Source organism: Pituophis catenifer, unplaced genomic scaffold (assembly GCF_029215685.1).
Source record: "Pituophis catenifer annectens isolate HBS135680 unplaced genomic scaffold, rPitCat1.0.hap2 SCAF_2, whole genome shotgun sequence".
NCBI lineage: Eukaryota > Metazoa > Chordata > Lepidosauria > Squamata > Colubridae > Pituophis > Pituophis catenifer.
In genome coordinates, this window is record NW_027256882.1 from 15,281,696 (window position 1) to 15,302,791 (window position 21,096).

Genomic DNA, 21,096 nt, shown 5'->3' on the forward strand with positions numbered 1-21,096 from the left:
TTGTCACGAGTGTTTCCAGGATTGCTGTGGCTACTTGCCTACTCACAAACAGTATGGTTTTAATCAAGCCATCTCCTGTATGTAATTACCTGCAAGCCTTCCCCACCCTAGTTAATTGCAGGTTAACTCCCCATATAAGCAAGGACCTTTTCACTTGCTATTTGGGCCTAAATGCTGTTTTAGGCTTAGATGCAAGAGCCCTTGCTGGAAGCTGCAAGCAGAGGTCAGTGCAACGTCGCAGATGGGAGAAGCACAGATAAGGACTCCAGACACTGTTGCAGAGAAACTCCTACGGATGCTTGCCTTTTGCTGTTTTGAAGCACGCAAGCTATCATTGGGACTGCTGTTGCTGGACATTCTTCCTCCCACAAACTTCAAGCTACGTTTGCTGTTTGAACTGTTTTTATTTCAGGTGACTTTTAGCTGTGAAGTTTGTGCTGCCGCCCTTCTACTACCTCGATGATGTATCGACACCGAAGCTGCTTATCTTCATGTTAGCTTTATTCTCTTGTGAACTGTTTCGGTATTGTGGAGAGGAATCTAGGGAGATAGCCTTGCTTCACATAACCAAGATAAGACTTTGTTTTTAATGGGCTTTCTTAAAGACATAGTGCTTTTTAAACATTTTAAAGTAAATTATATTTTTACACAAGACCACTCTGTCAGATTATTTCAGTCCCAGTGTGTTTGCTCATGAGCTGGTTCACGGTCCGGGGTACCCCTCAACCCCATTCCCTAACATTCATTCTTTATCTTAATATATTTGTATTTGTTTGGGGTTGTCTTTCTTCCATTTCCTCTTTTTTATTGTACAGCAATCTTTCTCCTCCAACCTACCATCTCCCTTTTTTCTTTCTTTCCTACTTTCTCTCCTCCTCCTCTTCTCTTATCTACTTCCCCTCCCCTTCTCCTTCTCCTCCTCTCTTCCCCTCTCCTACTCTAATTTCCCTTCCCTTCCTTCCGTGGATGAGAAACTTAGAGGGGCAGGAAATCTCCCATCACTTAGTTTTAATCCAAAGATTTAAATTCCACACTTGCAGCATCTCCAAGTGTTTCAGGAAATGCTCCAAATCTGGAAAACGCTCAACCACAAGAACTCCTGATTTTAATGTCAGGTTTCGATGCTATCTCAAAATAAATGAATTTCCAAACTGCCGATCTTTGAAGAAATTTTCTCTTTATTGGGCATAGCGATCTGATCCTGGCTCTTTTGCGGTCAGTACTGACCTTTACCCCCAATTCTTCCCTTTCCGATCCCCAATTCTCTGCTTCTCATTGGCTATCTTCCAAGCCACTTTCCTCATCCCTTCTTCGTCAGATCACAGGAATGTCTCCCCCCTCCCATCTCCGAGGAGACAGAATCTTCAAAGGGATTTAGTAGACAAAAGTTCAAGCTTCTCCTCTCTTTATATATGTCAGTGCTGGGACGCTGACATTTGAGTCCTTCCCAGGCAGAGGTGGGTTTCAGCAGGTTCTGAGCAGTTTTGGAGAACCGGTAGCAGAATTTTTTTTTTAATACAAAAGTTTTTTATTTTTATAATCAAACATACAAACAATACATAATCAATCATTGAATATATCATCTAATACATCTTTTATATCTTCTTCTTACTTCTCTTTTAATACATTTGCCTTTCTTTTTACTTTATTAAAAATCATAAAACAATTTTATTCCCAGCACCCCTCAACCCCCCCTCCCCCCCGACTTTCCAGGGCAAAAACAGGATATATCATTTAGCAATCCTAAACTAACATATACTAACTTAATTAAACAATTAAACATTGTAGAACTTTCTTTAAAACATATCTTTAGAGTAACATTTTTAATCTTTAAATTAAGTAACATCAAACATAAACATTTAATTATATATGCCTTTTAAGAGTTCTATAATCTCAAGTTAAACATTTTAAAATATTTTAATACTTCTTCATGTTTCAGTAAGACATTCTTCATGATCTAAATTTCCAGACTTTTGAAAAAGAAAAAACTATCCATTAAATTTTAGGTTAACCACTTTAAAACTGCAATACATTTCAAAAAGCTATCCAACTTTAATTAAACCTTTTGTTTCAATAAAACATTGTTCAAAGATGACCCTAAAAGTATTACATAGATTCCAAAACTTTCAAAAAGCTACCCCTTAAATTTTTGATTGACCTTTTAATACCTCAGTAACTCTTAAAGAGCTATCCATTTTTAGTTAAACATTTTAATTAGGCATCAATAGTCTTCCAAATATTCCTTCAAAAAGTTAACCTCGCATTCTTCCTTTCATTCTGTATTTTTTCCAGTCGTTCTTCTTCATTAACACTTTCTTCTTCGGTGTTGCTCATCCCCCTGCTTTTATTTTCAAAAATTTTTGAAATTGGATTTGTAGTTGATGTGTCTTAGAAATTCGTTCTCCTTTCAAAATTATTTCTTTCACTTTGGAGCCCCCATCTCTGCTCTTCCTGCTTGTATAATCAGTCACTTCATAATTTAAGTATTGACTCTGTCTGTAAAGCCAAAAATTGTCAAAATATTTTCCAATCTGCAGTGATAAGTCTCCTTGATACTTTCCAGTTAATTGTGTGGAAGCCTCCACCAAAACCTTGGTTTGCAGTGTGCTAAACTCCATCTTAATCCTGTCAGCCTCTCCTTTATCCTCCAAAATCACATTAACCTGCTTGATTTCTTCCTCTTTTCCAGCCAGCAAATCATTGTAATACTCCAATTTACAATCTTGAATAATCATTTTAGCTGAATCCAGTATATCAGAAGTAAAATCATTTAAAAGTTCTTGTGAAACCTTTACAGTCAGAACTTGTGAATTTGCTGACTCATATCCTCCTTCCTTAATGGCAGCCATATTTCAGTTTTAACTTTATATTTATTCAGCTATCAAATAGGTAAGTCCAATTCTTTTCCACACACTTTAACAATGTACATTAATTGAGGTCCATACCATAGTCTTTTCCATTCCACTTCCACTTTAAATCTTTTTCTTTTTCTTCTCTATATAATCCAATACCTTTAACAATGTTGCAGGCGTTAACAAGCACTTTCACTGATAAGTTCCATTTTCTTCAATGCCATTTTCCCCCCTTTTTGAATGGAGTTAAAGCTTTTATACTTGCATGTTCTGCTCTCCTGATTCTGCTCTGCCAGCATCCAGAATTAAAGTGTCTTTAAGTCTCAAGAAATAAATCTTTAAATCTTTAATCTTTTGCTGCTGGTGTGGTCGCGATGCCCCGTTCTGCCTGAGGCAGATACGTCCCGGATCCAGAGCACTGAAGGGCTTCCAGGGAGCTCTCACCCTGCAACCCCCAGGCTTAAAAAAAAAGAAAGCCTGGGGATCTAGGGGAGCTCTACCCAAACCCTTCTGCTCTTCCCTCCCCCCTTTTCCCCAGGGGGAGAGTTTTGAGCCGCTAGACAGCTGTTTTTCGCTGTTCTAGCGGCTAACGAAATCTCGGGGCTGGAGCTCCAAAAGGAGCTGCCATCAGTGTTCGTGGCGCCACAGGAAGTCCGGTAGCGGAAATTTTGAGTAGTTCGGAGAACCAGTAGTAAAAATTCTGACTGGCCCTGCCCCCACCTGTTCTCTGCCTCCCAAGTCCCAGCTAATTGGGAGGAAATGGGGATTTTGCAGTAACCTTCCCCTGGAGTGGGGTGGGAATGGAGATTTTACAGTATCCTTCCCCTGCCATGCCCACCAAGCCACACCCACAGAACTGGTAGTAAAAATTTTTGAAACCCACCACTGTTCCCAGGGACTCAACCTGAAAAACCTCCAGAAGCAAATTGAAGGTCCAAGAAAATTCCTTTCTGATTGCTTTGAACTCTGACTGATCTTGGGCTGCTCCCTTCAGGGGAGGGATAGCGCAGATGCTCTTTTAAGTCCCTCCTGGCTGGTGCTGGCCTCTCGGGAGGTTACACGAGGCTGGCTCCAGGGGATTATAAATGCTTCCTTGAGGGAGGGTGCCTTCCCCGCTGCCTTGAAAGAGGCGGTGGTGAAGCCTCTCCTCAAGAAGCCTTCCCTGGACCCAGAAGTGTTTGCTAATTACCGTCCAGTCTTCAACCTTCGCTTCGTTGCGAAGGTTGTTGAGAGTGTGGTAGCGCGACAGCTTCCTCAGTATTTGGATGAATCGGCTTATCTAGGTCCGTTCCAGTCGGGCTTCAGGCCTGGATATAGCACGGAAATGGCATTGGTCGCATTGGTAGATGATCTCTGGAGGGCCCAGGACAGGGGTTGCTCTTCTATCCTGGTCCTATTAGACCTCTCAGCGGCTTTTGATACCATCGACCATGGTATCATGCTGCACCGGTTGGAAGAGCTAGGGGTGGGGGGCACCGTGTTGTGGTGGTTCTCCTCCTTTCTCTCTGATCGGTTGCAGTCCGTGTTGACAGGGGGGCAGAGGTCGACCCCGAGGCCCCTTGTATGTGGGGTGCCACAGGGATCGGTTCTCTCGCCCCTTCTGTTCAACAGTTATGTGAAGCCGCTGGGTGAAATCATCTGTGGTTTTGGGGTGAAGTATCATCAGTATGCTGATGATACTCAGCTATACATCTCCACCCCGGACCACCCCAATGATGCCCTTGAAGTGATGTCCCGGTGCCTGGAGGCTGTACGGATCTGGATGGGGAGGAACAGACTCAGGCTCAACCCATCCAAGACCGAGTGGCTGTGGTTTCCGACGTCCCGATATAGTCAGTTGGTGCCATCACTGACTACTGGGGACGAGTCATTGCCCCCCACGGAGAGGGTTCACAACTTAGGCGTCCTCTTGGACTCACGGCTGACTTTAGAAGAGCACTTGACGGCTGTGGCCGGGACGTCTTTTTATCAGGTTCGCCTGATTCACTAGTTGCGTCCCTTTCTGGATCGGGACTCGTTAAATACGGTCACTCATGCCCTCGTCACTTCACGCCTGGACTACTGTAATGCTGTCTACATGGGGCTCCCCTTGAGGAGCACCCGGAGGCTCCAGCTGGTCCAGAATGTGGCCGCGCGGGTAGTTATGGGAGCAGCATGGCGCTCCCATGTGGCTCCCCTCCTGCGTGAGCTGCACTGGCTCCCGGTGGTCTTCCGGGTGCGCTTCAAGGTCTTGGTTACCACCTTTAGAGCGCTCCATGGCTTAGGACCGGGGTACTTACGAGACTGCCTTCTGCCACCAATAGCCTCTCACCGCCCAGTACGCTCCCATAGAGAGGGGCTTCTCAGGGTGCCATCAGCCAAACAGTGTCGACTGGCGGCCCCCAGGGGGAGAGCCTTTTCTGTGAGGGCACCCATCATCTGGAATGAGCTCCCCCCAGAGATACAGAAGATCCCGGACCTGCGCACTTTCTGCCGTGCCCTCAAAACATTCCTGTTTCAGAAGGCCAGCCTGGCCTAACTTTCCATTTATATTGCTTTTGATTTTGATTTAAACTGGGATGTCTTGAATTATCTAGGACCAGAGTGTTTAGTATATTTTAATTGGTTTTTTAACGCTTGTATTACATGTATTTTTATCTTTCGCTGTTCACCGCCCTGAGTCCCTCGGGAATAGGGCGGTATATTAATTAATTAATTAATTAATTAATTAATTAAATAAATAAATAAATAAATAAATAAGTTCCCTTTAAAGACTACAACAACATAGAAGTTTCTCCCTACTTTTTCCATCCTCTTCTGCTCCCCTGAACCTGAGGCTCCTCCAAGCCTCTTTCCAAGGGAATAGAGATCAAAAGGAATCTCACACAGATCAATTTGGAAAAGAGAGTTTGTCTCTGAAAGGGGGGGGGAGGAGAGAGGGATTGATGCCAATGGAAGAGAGGGAAGGTCCTCCCCAGGCTGGGATGGGCTGTTGGCAATCATCAGTGGGGGGGGGAGTGGATTCCCCCATTGATCCTAATTTCATCCAACTGATCCTGGAGGGATTAAGGACCCCAGGGGGGAAACGGTAGACCTAGGGGAGAGGAATGGTCTATATCAGAGATAGTTAACCTTTTTGGTGCCCCCATGATAGACCCCCAAAATGCAATGTGAGTGCTTTTCAGGCCCAAAATGGGGTGGGGGGGAAGGCAGCTAGGACTCGATGAGGGAGATCACATCCTAGCTTTCTCCTGCCTTCTCCAATCTTTGCAGTTTCTCCCCCATCAAATCCTAGCTGCCTCCTGCCTTCCACGATCTCCAAAGTTTCCCCCATCAAATCCTAGCTGCCTCCTGCCTTCCGTGCCTCCTCCAATCTTTACAGTTTCTCCCCACATCGCGTCCTAGCTTTCTCCTGCCTTCCTGCCACGGAGAGGCACCTGCAGAGGGTGGAACCTGCAGAGATCGGGGAAGGCCCCGCCCCCGTGCACATACGTGGCAGAGACCCGAAGACCAACTGGCAGGTGGGAGGTGCACGCATGTGCTTTGGAGCTGGGCTGGGGCGACGGCTGGCATGCCCACAGAAAGGGCTCTGCGTGCCACCTGTGACACGCGTGCCATAGGTTCGCCATCATGGGTCTATATGGTAAACTAATAAAAAATTCTAGGGAAAGATTGTAACGTGAGCCGCCCTGTGGGGTGAGGGGGTGTTCCTGAAGGTGGGGAGGGGGTTGTTTTGAGAAAGGCTCACTGAGAATTGTGGGAACCTGTTTGAGGTTTGACAGAAACTTTGCTCCCCCCACCGTCCTGGAAAGAAAAGGAAAGAACCCCTCATCCATGGCCTTCTTTGCCCAAGTGGGGGCACTGATAATGTCTTATTAATGGTAGAAGTGGAGCCCTCTAGCGGTGGGGGTGGGAGGTGCACCATCAGGTGCAAGGCAGGGAGGGAACCCCCTATGGGGATGTGGGGAGAAGCAGAGTTAATGGGGGGAAATTAAAGGTGCCCACCACACTTGACTACAGTTTGGCTAGTGGAGGTTTCATTGAATAGCCCCAAATGGTTGCCTCATTGTGGGCAGTGAACAGGACACCACTAAGTGATTGTCTTGCCTGATCCACCCAGACAGCTGCCAGGCAGAGGCTGCATTTCCTGGTCCATTGAATGGCTGCCTGGCAATGAGAACCAAACTGGGCTTCCCATGTCTTGGAGAGAGGCTGAAAGGGGGAGGAATCCTACCAGGGCAAACAAGCTCCAGACCAGGGACCCAAAGGGGCTGAATGTGCACAAGAGATCCGGCCATAAAGGAGGAAAGTCCAGTCTGCATTCAGATGCTCACCTCTCCTCAGCAATGTCTCATTCCCATAGGACAAGTACTTCTCCAGCCACTCAATGCAGATTTCCTCCAGGTAGGTCTTCCGTCCATGATTCCATCCTGGAATAGCATCCCATTTCCTCTGGGTGATCTGGGCCTGGGGATCGAGAGCCACCCAGGTGAGGATCTCCTTGTCAAAGGTGATGAAGGTCCTCCCTTCATAGCCATACTGCATAAACCCTCCTTTGCTCCCGTCTCTCCGGAGCTTACAGCCACACATCAACTGCCATGTGTGAAGTCCTGAAATAGGGACAAGATGATGGTTTGGGGAGTCCTCAAGATAAACAGAGATCCCGCTCCCTGCAGGGACTTTGACACTGGAGGGAGGCACTGATTTCCCCCATTTCCTCCCTAACAATCAAGGGAAAGAAAGCCCCCATCACTAACCGCCCTTCTCCCCTCCCTCAACCCGCCTCCCTACATTTTCCCTCCCAGGATGGAGCCCCTGAACCTCCCCAGGAAAAAGCAAAGCTGGAAAAGCCAGCAGAGGATCCCAAGGGAAACGGAGAAAAGAAGGAGTCACAGAAGAAACGGAGGGATGGAAATCCCTTCCATCTTTCCTCCTACCATTTCTCTGTTGGGGAGACTCGGGGGTGGGGGTGGGGGGAAGGAAGGGATGCCAGAGAGGGAACAATTGCCTGAATCTGCGGCTGCAAAGAGGGACTGAGAATCCCATGGCCTCAAAGAGGATCTGGTTGATCTACACAAAAGCTTGCAGGGATCCCTGTGACCATAAATCTTGGTGTACGTTCACAAATAACACCAAGTCACAAAGGCTGGTTCCCACTTTGGGCTAACCAGAAACAAACCATGGTTTAGTGCAATGCGGGAATGAAGCCTCAAAGGGCCACAAAGGAATATTTTCCTTAGCAACAGCAGCAAGTGGCCCAGTCTGATCTGGAAATCCAAAGGGTTATTAACCTTTGAAATGAAGTTTGAAGTTCAGAGTCTCTGCAAGGCCCTGAAAAAGATATTTCAACTTCGAGTGAACAGATTCTTGGATTTAAACGAAAACTGAATGTTTGAAAAAACCAAAAGGAAATCTTGAAATGTTTCTACTCCTGTCTGGGCTTGAGGGAGGAAGGAGGCCAGGAATTCTCAAATCTAATGGAAAACCTCCTGTAAGGACAGTGGAACTAAACTGACCAGTCCTTTCCCTCCCTTTCCACACCCAGGAATGACAGGTGAAGGATCCTTTCTCTGCATCTTCTGCTCAGCCAGAAAACTTCCCTTTGGAGGAAGAGAAAGAACCTCGGGAGCTGCAATCTGATCCTGCTCTAGAGAGGAGATTCCCTGATCTCCCCATGGGAAAAATAGTTCTGGATTTCTGCCCAAGATTAATCTCCTGCCATTCACAGGAAGGCCCTGAACATGTGGCAGCAGTTTTCAATTTCTGGGAACAAGCTCTGTCGTACTTCAGAAGCATCAAAAGCTAAGACAGAAATTGTCTTATTTCACTTGAAGATGAAATGTGTTCTTATTTCAAGTTTGGCACAGAACTGAATATTTGTGCAGTAAAAAGAAAGCACAGGGATCACGTTGAAAAGGCAAGTTTCATTTTTTTTATTATTAGTGTAAAAACACTATTAATGCATCTCTACAGGTCTATGCATGAAACAATTTCGGCCTTTCTCTGAGCCTGGATCTTCAGGATCTTCCTGAGATCTGAAAAATAGTTCAAGGGTTCCTTCAGGACCAAAAGATTAAGAAAAGCTGCTTTAGAGGGGCTAAAATGTAGTAATATTTAGGACCGCTGTGAAGAATATCAGAAGCTACTTCTTTATGTCTTTTTTCTTTATTTTCTTCAATTGTTTTCTTTTCTTGTACTTTTTTTATTTTTCTTTGATTTCTTTATCACCTTTTCTTTATGTTACCTTCTATTAGTTTTTATCTTCTGTTTAAAAGGTTTAATACAAATTATATTAAAAAATTAAAAAGACCAACAGGATGTCAGCGATCATTAAAATGGCATTGAAAACACAGGCTAATATCACAAAGCCTTAGAGCAAACGGGCCTGGTGGCTCAACAGACTGATAGCATTGTGATTAACACCAGCTGTCTGCAATTACTGTAAGTTCGAATCTCACCAGGCTCAAGGTTGACTCAGCCTTCCATCCTTTGTAAGGTAGGTAAATTGAGGACCCAGTTTGTGGGGGCAATAAGTTGACTTTGTATAAATATACAAAAGTAAGAAGGCTATTGCTTAACGCATTGTAAGCCGCCCTGAGTCTCCGGAGAAGGACGGCATATAAATCAAATTAAAAAAAAAAATCAAGGGTGCAGCCACATCTGGAATATTGTGAGCTGTTTCTGGTCACCAGACCTCCAAAAGGAGAGGAGGGAGCCCGAGAAGGTCCAGAGAAGGCGACTCAGGCAATGGAAGAGTTGAAGCAGCCTCCCTTTGAGGGAAGGTTGGGACATTTGGGGCTGTTGAGCCTGGAAAGGAGGCTCCCCTCCACTCTGGCCGGTCTCCTTCCTCCTTCCTCCACCAGGGGGAGCCCTCTGGGTCCAGCTCTGCTCCCCTGAGAGGCCAGCAGGGGGCCTGGAGGGATCTGGGGAGACCCTCAGGGATCAGGGGCAGAACTGGCAGAGCTCTGGGGGTCACCGGTAGAGGGGGAGGGGCAAGGAAAGGGTAGAAGAATTGGGGGGGCTGCAGCTCCTAGGGATGAAAGGAGGGAAAATGGCTCCTGTTTGTGGAGAAGCTTTTCTTCAGCCAAAAGCAGCCTCTCTTTACACACACATTTCCTTGCAGACCCTCCCCAAATAAGGTTCCTTGGAGGTGAATCTTGTCCCCCAAAGATGGCAGAAGGGGGGGGCTGCAGAAGAAAGAGTCTCCGTCCCTCCAGGGCAGCCCCACCAAGAGGGCCGTGCAGGAGTTCAGCCTGAGGGACCAAGGATGGGAAGCCATGAAGGCTCTGAGAGACTCTGGAAGGGCCCCAAATGGAGGTTTCTTTCTTTTCCGTCTCTTCTCCATGAAGATTGGGAGGATCCTGGCCCTGAGATCCCCCCCACACACAAAAGCCCCCAGCCCCCCATTTGATCCTCCCGGCCTCTCCTTCCAACTGGAGGGTGAGAAGAAGCTCCTGGCATTTGGGCCCCACTCGCCCCTCCAAAAAGGGGGAGAAGGAAAGGGATCTAGTCTCCCCAGGTGGATCTGCACTCGATCCCTCATTTCTCTTTGGTGGAAACAGACAGAAGGACGAGGACCTGCTTCCCCCAGGATCTAATTAGGATCTACCTGCCTTTTTTGGGGGGGGAGGGATCTGTGATTCCCTTCCTCCCCCACAGCAGGAGATCCACCAAGGCCAGAACCTCCATCTTTCATGGGGGGGAGGGGAGATTTCAGTCTCTTTTTACCTCAGTTTATATCCATATCCATATCAACATTCAGAAAGACAGATGGATAAATTTAAACATCTTTTTTGTTAGATCAGGCGCAGGAAATGAAGACGTGACCAGCTCGATACATTTAGTAACTTTATTAGCTACAGTAACAAGACAAGGCAAGACTGGCCGCGCGCTGCCGGAGCTCTCCTTATATTCGCTCCGGCAGTCGCACCGCCCCTGACAGGGATTCAAACTTTCCCGCCCGATGGCTGGCAGCCAATCCGGGCGGATGTCCTTATAAGGACATAACACTCCTCCCCTCTTAGTCCGGGAACTGTCAATTCTCATTAATGAAAGTCACGTAATCACGCAGGTACGTAGGATGCCTCGGCACCCTAGTTGACCTGCGCAGTCTCACTTCTTCCTCGTCCCCGACCTGGACGGACGGGGCTCCTGTGTCTCCTGGTTCCCTCCCCGGAACCGGGCTCGGTTCGGCTGGCGAGTGTGCGGGGTCACCCTCAGCGCCTCCGGCCGGACCGCAGACCTTGGATGGCTGGTTCTGGTGGTCTTCCTCCTGGCCTGTGGATCTATCGTCTCGTCGCGGTTGCTCGGTTCTGACCCGAGGTCGGGGCTCCTGTGTCTCCTGGTTCCCTCCCCGGAACCGGGCTCGGTTCGGCTGGCGAGTGTGCGGGGTCACCCTCAGCGCCTCCGGCCAGATCGCAGACCTTGGATGGCTGGTTCTGGTGGTCTTCCTCCTGGCCTGTGGATCTATCGTCTCGTCGCGGTTGCTCGGTTCCGACCCGGGAAGAGCGTCTGAGTCTCGGTAAGTCCCAGGCTGTCACTTGCTCCTCCCCGGTCTCCCGGGCGCTGCGGTTCGGCTGCGGTTCGGCTTGTTGTCGTCTGGGGGGTGGTTCGGATCAGTGCCCTCGGGTCTGGTCTGCCAGCTGTGGGTGGTGTTGGCTCGTGTCGTGCTGTCCGACCTCGCAAGGGTGGCGCAGGTCCCCTTGGTTGGGCTGGCGTTGGCCTACCCCGTCGGGTCGGCGGTGGTCGACCTGGTCGGGATGTTGTTGAGGGGCTACCTCTGCGGATCGGCGGAGGTCTCCCCTGCCGGGGTGGTGCAGGTCTCCCTGGCCGGGTTGTTGTTGGCTTTCCCTTTGCCCTAGTCCCTTGTCTACCACCGGTTGGTGACTGGGGTCATCTGGGTCGGGTTGTTGTTGCCGGGCTGTCTTCTGTGTTGGGCGGGGGTCCCCCTCGCCGGGGAGTCGTGTGCCACCCTCACCCATGGTGTCCCGGTCTACTCTCCTGGAGCGGAGGTCCCGGTCTACTCTCCTGGAGCGGAGGTCTCCCTGGCCGGGCTGGCGTCGGCTGCCTTCACTGGCGGGGTGCGATGCTTCCCCTCTGGGCAGGTCCCGGTCTACTCAGGGGCTGGGTTGGTAGTCCCTTGCCCTGTCGTGCCGGGTGCCCACCTCGCTGGGTTGGTGTTGCCATCCCCCATGCGGCTGGCCCCGGTCTACCTCGCTGGACTGTCGACGTGACAGTGCCTGGTAGTGTGCTTGGCCGGCCTCGTCGGGATGGCGGTGGTCTGCTTCGCAGGGGTGTGGTAGGCCTGCCTTGTCGGGGTGTTGTAGGCCTACCTCGCCAGGGTCTTGTAGGCCTACCTCGTCTGGGTGTTGTAGGTCTACCTCGCCAGGGCATTGCAGGCCTACCTCGTCGGGGTGTTGTAGGCCTCCCTCGTCAGGCTGGTTTTCGTGCGTTCCCCCCCACCTTTTCCGGAGCTGGTCGATGTGACGTCTACAGACCTGTCCATCTTCCAGCTCCACGGTGTAGGACTTCGGGCCGGTTGTGCTGTCTATCTTCCCCTTCAGCCACTTAGGAGAGCCGTTGAAATTCAGCGCGAAAACTGAATCTCCCTTGCTGAAGGCGCGAAGCGGGCGGCTGGCTGTTGCGGTCACTTCTGGGCTGTATTGGGGGTGCAGCCGGTCCAAGGGTGACCTCAACCTTCTGCCCGTCAGCAGTTCGGCCGGGCTCTTGTGGGTGGTGGCATGCGGCGTGATGTGCTGGGTGAGGAGGAAGTTGTCTATCTGTTCCTGCCAGTCTCCCGTGCCCATCTTGGTGAGTGCCTCCTTGGTGAGTCTCACCATCCGTTCCGCTTGTCCGTTCCCAGCCGGCCTGTATGGGGCAGACAGGGCATGGTGGATGCCCAGTCCTGCCAGGAATGATTCCATGGCCAGGCATGTGAGTTGGGGGCCGTTGTCAGAGACCAGCACATCCGGTAGGCCATGGGTGGTGAAAAGGCGGCGCAGGGCCCGGATCGTTGCTTCTGTTGTGGTAGATGCCATGGGTACCACCTCGAGCCACTTGGAGAAGGCATCTACCACGATGAGGAGGTGTCGCCCTTGCATCGGACCCGCGAAGTCGATGTGGATCCGTGACCAGGGGTTGCTGGGGGTCTCCCACTTTGCTGTCTCGGTTTGTGGTGGCGCTGGGCGTACTTCTTGGCACGGGTCACATCTGGAGACCCACTCTTCGATGTCTCTGTCCAGTGAGGGCCACCAGACATAACTCCGTGCCAGGGCCTTCATGCGGACGATGCCCGGATGCCCTTTGTGTAAAGTCTCTAGCGTCCGCCGTTGCAGAGTGCTTGGGATCAGCACCCTGTCTCCCCATAGCAAACAGCCCTTCATGGTGGACAGCTCCTTCTGCTTCCTGGCGAACGGGCTGAACCTCTCCTCCGTTTTCTCCGATGGCCACCCCCTGAGGATCCAGGACTTCACTTGGCGGAGTGTGGGATCCTTTTGGGTGTGGACGGCCACATCTGCAGATGAGACTGGACAGCTGGCGTCGTCGTCTATGTGGAATAGGTGGAGCGTGGGGGCTGGGTCTTCTACAGCAGTGGTCCCCAACTGGTCCGCGGACCGGTGCCGGGCCGTGGAGTACCTGGCACCGGGCCGCGCAGCGGCCGGGGGACATGAACGCTGCAGCGCAAAGGCTCCTGGGCCATGCGCAAAAGCTCCTGGGCCGTGCGCAAAAGCTCCTGGGCCGTGCGCAAAAGCTCCTGGGCCGTGCGCAAAAGCTCCTGGGCCGTGCGCAAAGGCTCCAGGGAAGAGAGCCCCGCGCAGGTACGCACGTGTGGCCCAAAGCCCCCACCCCTGCGCGCGCTCAGCGGGCCACGGTAAAATTATCAAAGGCTGATTGGTCCGCGGCGATAAAAAGGTTGGGGACCACTGTTCTACAGGATCCTTCAATGGGCATCTGCTCAGCGCGTCAGCGTTTCCTATGGCTGTGCCTGGCTGGTGCACGAGCCTGTAGGAGTAGCCGGCTAGGAAGATGGCCCATCTCGTCATCCGTGGGGACATGAAGGTTGGGGTGGGTTGGTCGCCTGCGAGGAGCCCCAGGAGTGGCTTGTGACCGGTGACTATAATGAAACTCCTCCCGTAGAGATACTCGTGGAATCGTTTCACTCCTGCAACGATGGCCAGGGCTTCTTTGTCCAGCTGACTGTAGTTGCGTTCTGCGCCGGACATGGTTTTAGAAAAATATGCGATTGGGGCTTCAGCGCCGTTGGGCAGTTCGTGGCTGAGGACTGCCCCCACCCCGTATGGCGACGCATCGCAAGTCAGCTTAATGGGGAGCATCTCGTTGTACTGTATGAGGACGCTTTTGGAAGTTAAAAGTCCTTTTATGGCTCGGAATGCTGCTTCCTCTTCTTGGCCCCACTTCCAGGAAGCCGCTTTCCCCAGCAGGCGGTGGAGTGGCTCAGCAACTGTGGCTTTCTGTTTGAGAAAGATGGCATAGAAGTTAAGCAACCCAAGGAATGCCTAAAGTTCCGTTTTATTTTTTGGGCTTGGAGCTTCATGGATTGCTTTCACTTTTGATTTGGTGGGGTGGATGCCAGTACTATCTATGAGATAGCCCAGGAACTCGACTTCCTGTACTCCTAGGATGCACTTATCACGCCTGACCCTCAAGCCCTTGGCCTTGAATCGCTGCAGGACAAGCCTGAGCCTTTCAAGGAGTTGTGCTTGTGAGTCTCCGGAGATTAGCACATCGTCAAAGTAGGGCACCACCCCTGGAACGCCTTGGAGAAGGCGTTCCATCATAGATTGGAAAATGCCGGGGGCAGCGCTGACTCCAAATTGGAGGTGGTTGCATTTGAATGCCCCCCTGTGCGTGACAATTGTTTGTGCCTCCGCCGTTTTTTCGTCCACTGGCAGTTGCTGGTAAGCCTGGGCCAGGTCCAGTTTCGCAAAAATTGAGCCAGATCCCAGGGAATGCAGCAGATGTTGCACTACTGGGACTGGGTATGCGCTCTGTGCCAACGCCTTGTTGATGGTACAACGGTAGTCGGCGCAGATGCGCACAGACCCATCATGCTTCAGTCGGGTCACAATGGGGGTCTCCCATGAAGCATGATCGATCGGTTCCAGGACGCCCTGGGCGATCAGCTTATCCAGCTCCTCGTCTACTTTCGGCCGCAGGGCAAAAGGAACCCAGCGGGGCTTTAGCCTAATTGGGGTGATTCCCTTGTCCAGATTAAAGGAGATTGGCCTTCCCACAAATTTCCCCAGCTTACCATCGAAGACTTCTTTGAACTCTTCGATGAGGTTGTCGAGTTCATCCCTGTGAATTTGGTGGATGCCTCCGATGGATAGCCCCAGCGGCTTAAACCACTCCACTCCTAACAGGTTCGGTCGGCTGTTCTCCACGACTGTGATGGGAAGCTCGCCTTGGAAGTCCTTGAATGTGATGTGGATGGTGGTTCTGCCCAGGACTCCGATGGGGTTTCCGCTGAAGTCCACGAGCCTCGACTTCAGGGGTTTCAGCTGGGTCTTTTTGCAGGATGGTTTAAGGTGCTTCAGATGCTGCCAGTCCATGATGGAGTAGGCGGACCCGGAGTCTACTTCCATTTTGCACGGTGACCCCTCTGCCAACAGTGTCACGTGGAACTTGGTGGCACCCTCGTCGTTCGTGTGGGCGATGGTGGTCTGGTGCACTGCTCTGCTGTGTGGATATTCCTCCTCTCCGCGCCGGGACTGGTTCGAGGACCGTTTGGATGTCCTCTGGGTTTCTCTGTGCTTCTCGCGGAATCTTGGCCTGGGTGGTTCCGGGGCTGGATCTGCTGCTCTGCAGGCCTCGGCGATGTGTCCCCTCTTCAGACAGCGGCGGCAGGTTGCGTCTCTCCATCTGCAGGTTGCCCTGGGGTGGTCGCCTTTGCAGCTGCCGCAACGTTCCCCCCGGTCACCATGCTGAGGGTTTTCCTGCCTGGGAGGGCGGGAAACCTTGTGGACGGCCATTTCCTCATCAGACTCTGATGGCATGGTCGAATCATCTGATGAGTTCAGGCCGGACTTGTGGATCTTGTGGATCCCTCTTGCCTTCACCATCGCGGCGGCTGCTTTTTCGGACGTCTCGGCAGCTGTGGCTTCATCGAGGACTTCCTTGAGTGGGATCCTCTTGCGGCTCAGGAACTTCTTCTGAAGACCCACATCCCGCATTCCGAAAACAACGCGGTCCCGGATGGCATTATCCACGTTGTCGAATTCGCAATTGGCAGCGATTTGGCGAAGCGCTGCCACGAATTCTTTGATGGATTCACCTTCCCGTTGGTTTCTCTGTTGGAAAGTGAACCTGTTGGTGATCGGGGTGCCTGTGGGTGCGTAGTGCTCCTGTAGGACTTCCTGCAGATCATTCCAGGACATCTCCTCAATGTCCCTGGGCGCCACGAGGTCAATTGCCATTTCCAGGACATTGGACCCGCAGTGAGCCAGGAATAGGGCTCTTTTTCGCTCGTCGTCGAGGTTCTGGTATCCATTCCCTCGCAGGAATTGCCGAAATCTGACCATGTACGACCTCCATTTCTCTTGTGCCGGGTCGAATGGGTTCAGCGAGGCAATCGGTGGTGCTTGCGGGTTTGCCATTCTGAAGGTCGCTGTGGTTGAGTGACTTCAGCTCGGTTGGGCGATCCTGCCACGAGTCTTGCTCAGGTTCTCTTCTCTAGTCCTTCGTCGCCAGTGTTAGATCAGGCGCAGGAAATGAAGACGTGACCAGCTCGATACATTTAGTAACTTTATTAGCTACAGTAACAAGACAAGACAAGACTGGCCGCCGCTGCCGGAGCTCTCCTTATATTCGCTCCGGCAGTCGCACCGCCCCTGACAGGGATTCAAACTTTCCCGCCCGATGGCTGGCAGCCAATCCGGGCGGATGTCCTTATAAGGACATAACATTTTTATTAACCGCAATTGGCAGAAAATGTCAGCTATGGAGGGAAGGACAACCTTATATTATTAAAAAAAAGAATAAACATATAAAAAAAGACTTTTTAAAAGGTTTGGAGGCAGCTTTTCCCTTTGAAGGGACCCATTTCTCCCCCCTCTGGTTCCTGGGGAGGGGATTATGGGGCTGGAGGAGCCACCCAACCCATCACTCACCTTCACTCTGATTGTAGCGACTCCTCAGAGTCTCCAGGTGTTCTCTGAACGACTCCTCAGTGTTACGTTCTCTCTGGGTCTCTCTGTCCCAGTACTTGGGATCCTCCTTCCCCACCTTCTCTATCCAGGAGACTCGAGGCTTCATCTTCTGGCTGTGGCTGTCGTAGTAACTGAAGAGTTGATCATCCAGGTACCCCACAGCGACAAAGTGGGGCTGCCCCTGACTGGGCTCCGAGATGCCAGTGTAGAAATACTTCAGGGAGTGGGAGGAGGCACCTGGAAGGGAGCCAGAGGGGAAGAGTTAGGGGGCTTCAGCCAAGGACCCTGATCCCATGGAGGCTCCCATCTGAGGCTCTGGGAGAAAGAAGGAAGAGGAGAGTTGGGGGGCAGAGGAGGAAGGGGGGAAGGAAGGAAGGGGGAGATGGTGGAAGAAGAGTCAGGAGATGGAAATGAGGGAGTGACTGAGTGGGAAAAAAAGGAGCTTCAGGAGGGACTGAAGGGTTGGAGGGAAGGGAAGGTGGGGGGGGGTGAGAAAGGAGGGGAAGGTCGAGTCCCCAAACTTTACCTGCCCCAATTCTGCCCTCCCCCCTTCCAGCAAGGCCTCCCTCAAACCCCCTTCTGGATTGCTCAGCCTCTGCCCCAAGGAAGCTGCAATGGCTGCACAGGTAAAAGGGGGGATTCCACCCTCCCAGAAGCTCAAAAGCAGCAGGAAACCCCCCCTGGTCCCCCCTCCTTTCCATTCACAGAACAAAAAAAAACCCCATTCTGACTTCACTGAGGGTCAACCTGGACTGTTAATAGGTGCAGATTTGAGGAGGGGTTTTATAAAATGGGGGAGGGGGAATCCGGGTGAGACCAGAGGCCATGGGATCCTTAGGGGGAAACCCAAATGGGGAAGGGCAAAGGGGGGAGGGAAGGAAGGAGCAATGAAGTGACTTAGCCCCCCAAATCTTCCTCCTCATCCCTGTTCCCCCCCCCCTTTCTGGCTGGAAAATCCCCCCTCCCCTCCCAGAGTTCAGCCATCTGAGCAAGAATCGGATTTTGAACCCAGGACTCAGAGGGGCTCCTCCTCCTTCCACAGAAAATCTCAGTCTGATTAAACCAAGATTTCTTCCTTTCAGCAACCCAATTAGGGCTCTCAAACTCTCCTTCAAAGACCTTTGCAATGCACCAGATTTCCTCTGAATCTCCCCCTTCACTTTCCCCAGAAGCTGCTCTGACCCTTCTCCTCCTCTGGGGCTGATCCTGCACTTGGTCAGCACAAAGAAAGGCGGAAATGCCCCTCAGCCACCTTGGAGGGGATTGAGATCCTGGCTACCCAACTCTTCACATGATCAGTGACTCTCAAGTAAAGGCCTAAATTAAGAGTTTCTCAGACTCCGACACTTGGACTTCAACTCCCAGAATTCTCCTCACCCCCAGAAAACCATTGGCCCCTCCACCCTGGCCCCACCCCCTGCCCCCAAGGAGGAGGTTGGGAGCTTCTGCTGCCATCGCCCATATTTCGGGGAGGAGAGGTCAGCTGGGATCTATCATGCAAACTCTGGAATGAGGAGCATCAAAGTTTTTTCAGCCCTTCTTTGGAGGACAGGCTCAATTCACAAGACAGAAAACTATGCTAAACTTTACTAACAATGACCAAAAAAAAATCACATTAAGTCACTGTTTATAGTTTTTATCGTCAAAATAGAAACACGGAAGAGACTCTAAGGCTGCCCAATGAACAGAAAAACAACCGTTTCTAAGCAGGATAAAAGAATCAAAAGAAAATAAAATGAATAAAATGCTGCTGGAAAATCGATTAAGCTGGAAAATCTCCATGACCCCTTTCTGGTGTCCATTCTGAAAGCTCTTCAGATCAGAAATTATTTCAGGGCACCAAAGATTTTGAAGATCATTTTCAGGATCGTTCACGGGACTTATTTGGGCAGAACCTGGGTCTGCATACAAAAGGGCAGAACCTCCAAAGCCCAGAGAAATAAATACAGGCAGTCCTCGACTTATGACCATAAATGAGCCCACATTTTTTGTTGCTAAGTGACACATTCGTGAAGTGAGTTTTTTTCCATTTTACAACTTTTCTTGCCACAGTTGTTAAATGAATCATTGCAGTTGTTAAGTGAATCTGGCTTCTCCATTAACTTTGCTTGTCAGAACGTTGCAAAAGGGGGTCACATGATCAGGGGACACTGCAACCGTCATAAATATGAACCAGTTGCCAAGTATCCAAATCTCGGTCACGTGACCATGAGGATGCTAAAATGGTCATAAGTGTGAAAAATGGTCATACTGTCACTACTTTCAAAGACATTCAAACTTTGAACGGTCACTAAATTAACTGTTGTAAATTGAGGACTACCTGTGGTCCTACTGGCCATTCTCTCCAGTATGGTCTCCCAGGCCTGACCAGTCCAAGGCAAAGGCCTGGGCCTCCTTCTTCTTGCTCCTCCCCACAATCCCAGGGGCTTCTCAGAGTTTTTGGGCAGAGGGAGCCCCAGATCCACTTCCTGCTCTGGGGAGATCACATCTGATCCAAAAGGATCAAAGCTTTTCTCCAACAGAAGGAGCGGGGGATCAGACTCTCCATGATCCAGAACCCGCTTCTTTCCCTTGTGGGGCTGAGGAGAAATGTGTGAATCTAAGGCAGGTGGGACATCCTCACAGTCATGAATCCTCCTCAAGTCAGGACTGTCTGTGTCCAAGCAAGCCGTTCATTTCATGGTCAGCATCCAGAGTTGCTTCTCTTCTTCTGCCTCCAACCCAGCCTATTTAATGGTTAAGATCCTGACAGTTTTTCTTTCTGCCTTTGGAAAAGCTGCTTCAGTGATAGTTTCTCTCAGCAATCAGCTAGGAACTTCCGAAGGCCTCTTCCTGATTACTAAGGAATAATAACATCATAATATTACATTTTAAATATTTTTAATTTCGCAAATTTTCCCACTTTGGTGGCTTCTGGAATGGAAGAAGGAACACCTGAGGAGGCAAATCCCTGCCTGTCCCAGAAAAGAAAATTTTGGGGATCTTGGGGTTTAGGATGTGGTGGGAGGGGGAGGAGGATCCAGGAGAAAGTGAAAAGAAAGAAAGGATGAATCTTGAGGAAGGTTATTGAAGGAGACTTTCTCTCTCCAGACTCTCATCCTGCTGCATTCACAGGGCAGCCTTATCCCGGTCGCTCCTTTGCACCAGTCTCCGCCTCTGCCAATGCAGGGAACCGAGAATCAAGCCGGGTCCTCCCAGCACCAGAAGCTACAAAGAGCCACAGATCACCGCCAAAGGCAGGAAAGAGGATCCAGGCGGAGGGAGTTGGGCGGAGGCAGCCAGGAAGTTTGTGAACTGACCTGATCACGTGCAAACGCTGCTTTCCAACAATCTTCATTTTGGAAGGGAGAGAAAGAATTGAGCTTCGGGGCGCCCAGGTAGACTTGACTGACATCTGGAGGGTCCACCCTTGTCCTGTTCCCAGAGGGGCTCTCCTGGAGGGGGGCAACGTCGGAGCCTAATCTCAGAGGATTCTCCTTTTGGGAATAAACTTTTGGGAGGGGAGGGGAGGAGAGAGAGAGATTCCCTGGCAGATAAAAAGGGAGAAACTCCCCCCAAGGCCCCCAAAGGGACTCACCGAAGCAGCTCTCTCGTAGGGCGACCGCCACCAACACCAGGAGCAGGAAGGGCGCAGAGCGCAGAGCCATCCTGGCCGCGATCCTCAACCTGCGCTCCGCTCTCCTGAAGTCGCAAGCAAACCGAGAGGGGCTCCGGGTGGTCAACAGAGCAACAATCCAGAGGCCGCTGGCGATTGGGCGAACTCAACCAGTAGAAAAAAAAGTAACCCCATGTTCGTCATTGTTGCTAGGCAGATGTCCAGGCGCAACCGGCGAGAGAGGCGTGGAGAAGAAAAGGAAAGTTCCATCAGGAAATCTCCTTCCAGGGATTCTGCCTCTTGGGGGAGGGGTGGAACTGTGGGGCTGGGAAAAGTGGGAGGTGTTTCAGGGCCTGGGGGGAGGGGCGCAGGCAAGGGGGAGGGGAGATCTTGCACAGCCCCTCCTAGCCGGGGATCAGGGGGAGCTGCCAAAAAAGCCAAGGCCGTCTTGGGCTGCATCAACAGAGGGAGAAGATCAAGATCAGGAGAAGCGATAATGTCG

The 21,096-nt window shown here is 50.9% G+C and overlaps 1 protein-coding gene across 1 annotated transcript in view; it reads right to left on the bottom strand.

The window, feature by feature from the left end:
• Positions 1-20,811, bottom strand: part of LOC139311804 (major histocompatibility complex class I-related gene protein-like) — a 32,133-nt gene extending 11,322 nt beyond the window's left edge. Inside the window, exons 1-3 of the mRNA XM_070936322.1 lie at positions 20,577-20,811; positions 16,961-17,236; positions 7,166-7,441 (exon numbers count right to left, since the gene is read on the bottom strand). Of these exons, the coding sequence (XP_070792423.1) occupies positions 7,166-7,441; positions 16,961-17,236; positions 20,577-20,646 (622 nt within the window). The 5' untranslated portion in view covers positions 20,647-20,811. The remainder of the gene's footprint in view (positions 1-7,165; positions 7,442-16,960; positions 17,237-20,576) is intronic.
• Positions 20,812-21,096: the final 285 nt, after the last annotated feature.